The sequence below is a fragment of the Drosophila tropicalis genome, unplaced genomic scaffold (genome assembly GCF_018151085.1).
Source record: "Drosophila tropicalis isolate 14030-0801.00 unplaced genomic scaffold, ASM1815108v1 contig_463, whole genome shotgun sequence".
Classification (NCBI taxonomy): domain Eukaryota; kingdom Metazoa; phylum Arthropoda; class Insecta; order Diptera; family Drosophilidae; genus Drosophila; species Drosophila tropicalis.
Window position 1 is genome coordinate 3361214 of NW_027172929.1, and position 5063 is coordinate 3366276.

Genomic DNA, 5063 nt, shown 5'->3' on the forward strand with positions numbered 1-5063 from the left:
GTGCACCATGGTCTCCCTCTCTCTTTCTCTCTCTCTCTGTTGCAGTTTGCGTGTTCATTGAGTGCTTGCGCCTCAGGCAAACAACAACAACAACAAGCCAAATAACAGTTTGAGTTTGAGTATCTGTTAGAGTCGTCATCGCAAGAGATGGAGGAGAATCTGTTAGCTGGCTAGGCTGACTTCTTTTGGAGAGCAGAGCGATCAGTTTTTGAGTTGACTTCGAGCCGAGCGGACGTGTCTTGTGAAGCCGTTGTCGAAATATGTAATAAGCCAACACACTATACACAAAACACAAAACGATCGAATTCGACACGAGAATAATACACCAAAAAGAATCACAAAAGAAAATAATTGATCAAAACGCTATCTCCTCCTCGTCGTTGGCGTTGTCGTCGTCTTCGTCTTCGTCGTTGTCGTAGCCGTCGTCTCCCCCACTTGGATTACGGGTCAACGCGAACAGGAAAACAAAAATATTGAAAACAACAACAAATTTTTTTGGGTTGGAAATATATCTGCGATATATTCCTCAAAGTGAATGGTGTTAGTGGTGCGTGGTGGTGCAACAACCCAAATCAAAAGAAATGGCTAATTATTAACAAATACAAATGAATTAATACGCTAAAGAAAGCCAACAGAAAAGGTGACGCAGAGCAGAAGAAGAGAATTAAGTTTGAGAGATTTTTTTTTTTTTTTTTTCGGGGAGAAACAAGTCGAACTAAAATGCTGGCCACTAGCCACTTAATGTATGTGCTCATTGCCAGCTGTGTAATGCCCATCTTTGGTGCGGCATTAAGCAAAACCGTGCTCTATCAGGCCCCAGATGAATGCCGCTGGTCCGGAGGCGGTGGCGGTGAAGATATCACGCTTGTCTGTCATCTACGCACTATCAATTCGGAGCTGGAGAATACAAATTTCAGTGTGATTCAGCCACATAATACGGTGCGATTGCGTTTGGAATGCAATGATGCATTATTCTTTCAAAGTAGCCTAAGTCCGGATAGTTTCCGTTCATTGGTGGAGCTACGTGATCTGACCATCGAATACTGTAAATTGGGCAATCTAACGGAGGGATCGTTTCGTGGCCTGCAGGAGCTACGAAATCTAACCATACGAACACACAATGGCGATTGGTCAACCATGTCCCTGGAGATGGCATCGAATAGTTTTGTGGACTTTCGTCAATTGGAGCGTTTGGATTTGAGTTTAAACAACATTTGGCTCATACCCGATGGCATGGTTTGCCCCCCTGAAATCGTTGCAACATTTGAATGCCTCATACAATAAGATACAGGACATTAGCAACTTTTACTTTAGCTCATCGATGAGTTCACGCAAAACACGCATATGCGGCTCAACGTTGACCAGCTTGGATTTGAGTGCAAATAAAATGGTTAGTCTGCCATCGGCCATGCTATCGGCATTGGCCCGTTTGACCCATTTGAATATGGCCAGGAATAGTATGAGCTTTCTGGCCGATCGAGCATTCGAGGGTCTGCACTCACTCAATGTTGTTGATTTGTCGGCCAATCGTTTGACCTCATTGCCACCAGAATTATTTGCCGAAACAAAGCAACTGAAAGAGATTTATCTCAAGAATAACTCGATCAATGTACTGGCCCCGGGTATATTTGGTGATCTGGCCGAGCTATTGATCTTGGATTTGGCCCACAATGAGCTCAACTCGCAATGGATAAATGCAGCCACATTTGTGGGTCTAAAGCATTTGACTCTTCTTGATTTGTCGGCCAATAAAATAAGTCGCCTAGAGTCTCACATATTTCGCCCATTAAACAGTCTGCAAATCTTGAAATTGGAAGAGAACTATATTGATCAGTTGCCCAATGGCATATTTGCCGATCTGAGCAATTTGCATACACTGATCCTATCCAATAATCGCATCTCTGTCATTGAGGCACGCACATTGCAGGGATTGAATAATCTTTTGGTACTCTCCTTGGACTATAATCGTATTGGTAAATTGGATCAACGATCTCTAATCAATTGCAGCCAATTGCAGGATCTGCATTTAAATGATAACAAACTGCAGGCAGTGCCAGAGGCTTTGAGTCAAGTACCACTATTGAAAACCCTCGATATGGGTGAGAATATGATAACACAAATCGAAAATACAAGTATAACCCAATTGGAGAATCTCTATGGATTGCGTATGACGGAGAACTCGCTGACCCACATCCGGCGTGGTGTATTCGATCGTATGAACTCATTGCAGATTCTAAATCTATCGGGTAATAAACTAAAGAGCATCGAGGCAGGATCTCTGCAGAGGAATAGTCAACTACAGGCCATACGACTGGATGGAAATCAATTGAAATCGATTGCCGGCCTCTTTAACGACTTACCCAATCTGGTTTGGCTTAATATTTCGGGCAATCGTTTGGAGAAATTCGATTATTCTCACATACCCATTGGACTGCAATGGTTGGATGTTCGAGCTAATCGCATCACTCAATTGGGTAACTATTTTGAAATTGAAAACGAATTGAGTTTGAGTACATTCGATGCATCGTATAATCAATTGACGGAAATAACAGCCAGCTCGATACCGAATAGTGTGGAAATTCTTTATCTAAATGATAATTTGATAAGCAAAATTCAACCCTACACATTCTTCAAGAAGCCCAATTTAACCCGCGTCGATTTGATAAGAAATAAATTGACCACATTGGAGCCGAATGCCCTGCGATTGTCACCCATTGGCGAGGATCGTGATATACCCGAATTCTATATTGGCCACAATGCCTTCGAGTGTGATTGCCATTTGGATTGGCTGCAGAAAATCAATCGAGAATCGCGTACCCAGCCACAATTAATGGATCTCGATCAGATCTATTGTAAATTGACCTATGCCCGGGGTTCACAGTTTGTGTCCCTGATTGAAGCGAAATCGAATGACTTCCTTTGCAAATATGAATCGCATTGCTTTGCCCTCTGCCATTGCTGTGATTTCCAGGCATGCGATTGTAAAATGGAATGTCCGGATAAATGTTCCTGCTATCACGATCAAAGCTGGACATCGAATGTTGTCGATTGCTCGCGCGCTAGCTATGAGAAGGCACTGCCCACTCATATACCCATGGATGCCACACAATTGTACTTGGATGGCAATCAATTCAAAGAGCTCCAGAGTCATGCCTTCATCGGACGCAAGAGATTGAAGGTCCTGCATTTGAATCATTCGTCCATTGAGATACTACACAATCGCACATTCTATGGTTTATTGGAGCTGGAGGTTCTCCAATTGCAAAACAATCAACTGAAGGCACTCAATGGCAACGAATTTCAGGGTTTGGATAATTTGCAAGAATTATATTTACAGCACAATTCTATTGCCACCATCGATTCGTTGACATTTACGCATTTGTATCATTTGAAAGTTTTACGTTTGGATCATAATTTGATTACCTCATTTGCTGTGTGGAATTTCCTGCCATCGTATCTGAATGAATTGAGATTAGCATCGAATGCATGGAGTTGCAATTGTGAGTTTATCGACAAGCTGAGAGATTATTTGGCCCGTCATGAATATGTCACAGATCGTGCGAAACTTATTTGCCACAATAAGACCCAACAGATGTCCATTTATCCCAATTCTGAGGAGCATTTACCACTCATACAATGCAGTCAGACATTGAAATTGAATTTGGATAACAATTACAATTTCGAGGAAGAGGAGAACTCACTGCTGGCCAATAGTAGTTCAACGAAAATGATATTGAATCAGCCACCCAAACAGGATTACATACCCATTCTGGTGGCCATATTGACTGCCTTCATTTTCATTATGATCTGTTTCCTGTTGGTCTTCATATTCCGTCAGGAGATGCGTGTGTGGTGCCATTCCCGTTTCGGGGTTCGTCTTTTCTACAATGCCCAAAAGGATGTCGATAAGAACGAGCGTGAGAAACTCTTCGATGCCTTCATTTCGTACTCATCCAAAGATGAACTATTTGTGAATGAGGAGCTGGTGCCTATGCTGGAGTTGGGTGAACAACGCTATAAACTTTGCCTACATCAACGTGACTTCCCTGTGGGTGGATATCTGCCCGAAACAATTGTCCAAGCCATCGATAGCAGTCGTCGCACCATTATGGTGGTCAGTGAGAATTTCATCAAATCGGAATGGTGTCGCTTTGAGTTCAAATCTGCCCATCAATCTGTATTGAGAGATCGTCGACGTCGCCTCATTGTCATAGTGCTCGGTGAGGTGCCACAAAAGGAATTGGATCCCGATCTACGTTTGTATCTCAAGACCAATACATATCTGCAATGGGGCGATAAATTGTTTTGGCAAAAATTACGCTTTGCTTTGCCCGATGTTTCCTCATCGTCGTCGAATGGCGGACGTGGTGGACCTGGACAACCTTGCCATGTACCGATCAATCATCCTGCCTATCATCATCATCATCATCATCAAATGCATCTGGCCGGACACCATCATCTTCATCAGCAGCAGCAACAGCAGCAGCAGCAGCATCCACATCAGCAGCAGCAGCAGCAACAACAGTTTATGTTGCCACCAGTTCCACCAGCGGGCAGTTTTCGCCGGCAACCATCGCGTGGTCCCAATAATACACAGCAGCAACAACAACAAGCCGCTCTACTGATGGGCGGTGGTCAATTGGCAGGATCTACGCAACAGATGATACCCCTGGCTAGTGGCATACAACAACAGAGCTTGCCGCTGCCGCCTACACAACAACAACAGCAGCAGCAGCAGCAACAGCAACAACTACCAACGCCTGCAGCACGTAATTTGCATATGTAAGTGTATTTTGATGTTGAAAAGAGACAGCCAGATATACAGAGAGAAAGGAAGGGAGAGAGAGAGAGAGGGAGTGAGAGGTAGAGCACATACATATATCAGATCAGATCAAGTGTTACTGATATAATTTCCATCAAAAAAATGCTTGATTTTTGGTGCATTTTCATTTTGTTAAACAAAAAGGGAAACTACTACTACTACTACATACATAAATACACATATAGAATGTGTTGTCGATGTGTGTGTGTGTGTGTGTGTGTGTGTAAGGGTTTTGTGTGTG

The 5063-nt window shown here is 43.2% G+C and overlaps 1 protein-coding gene across 1 annotated transcript; it reads left to right on the forward strand.

The window, feature by feature from the left end:
- The first annotated feature begins 223 nt into the window (after window positions 1-223).
- Tollo (Toll-like receptor Tollo) lies at window positions 224-4840 on the forward strand. The gene is given in 2 exon segments (XM_068286926.1): window positions 224-1242; window positions 1244-4840. Coding segments are annotated over 2 exon segments (4065 nt in total). The 5' UTR covers window positions 224-720; the 3' UTR covers window positions 4787-4840.
- Window positions 4841-5063: the final 223 nt, after the last annotated feature.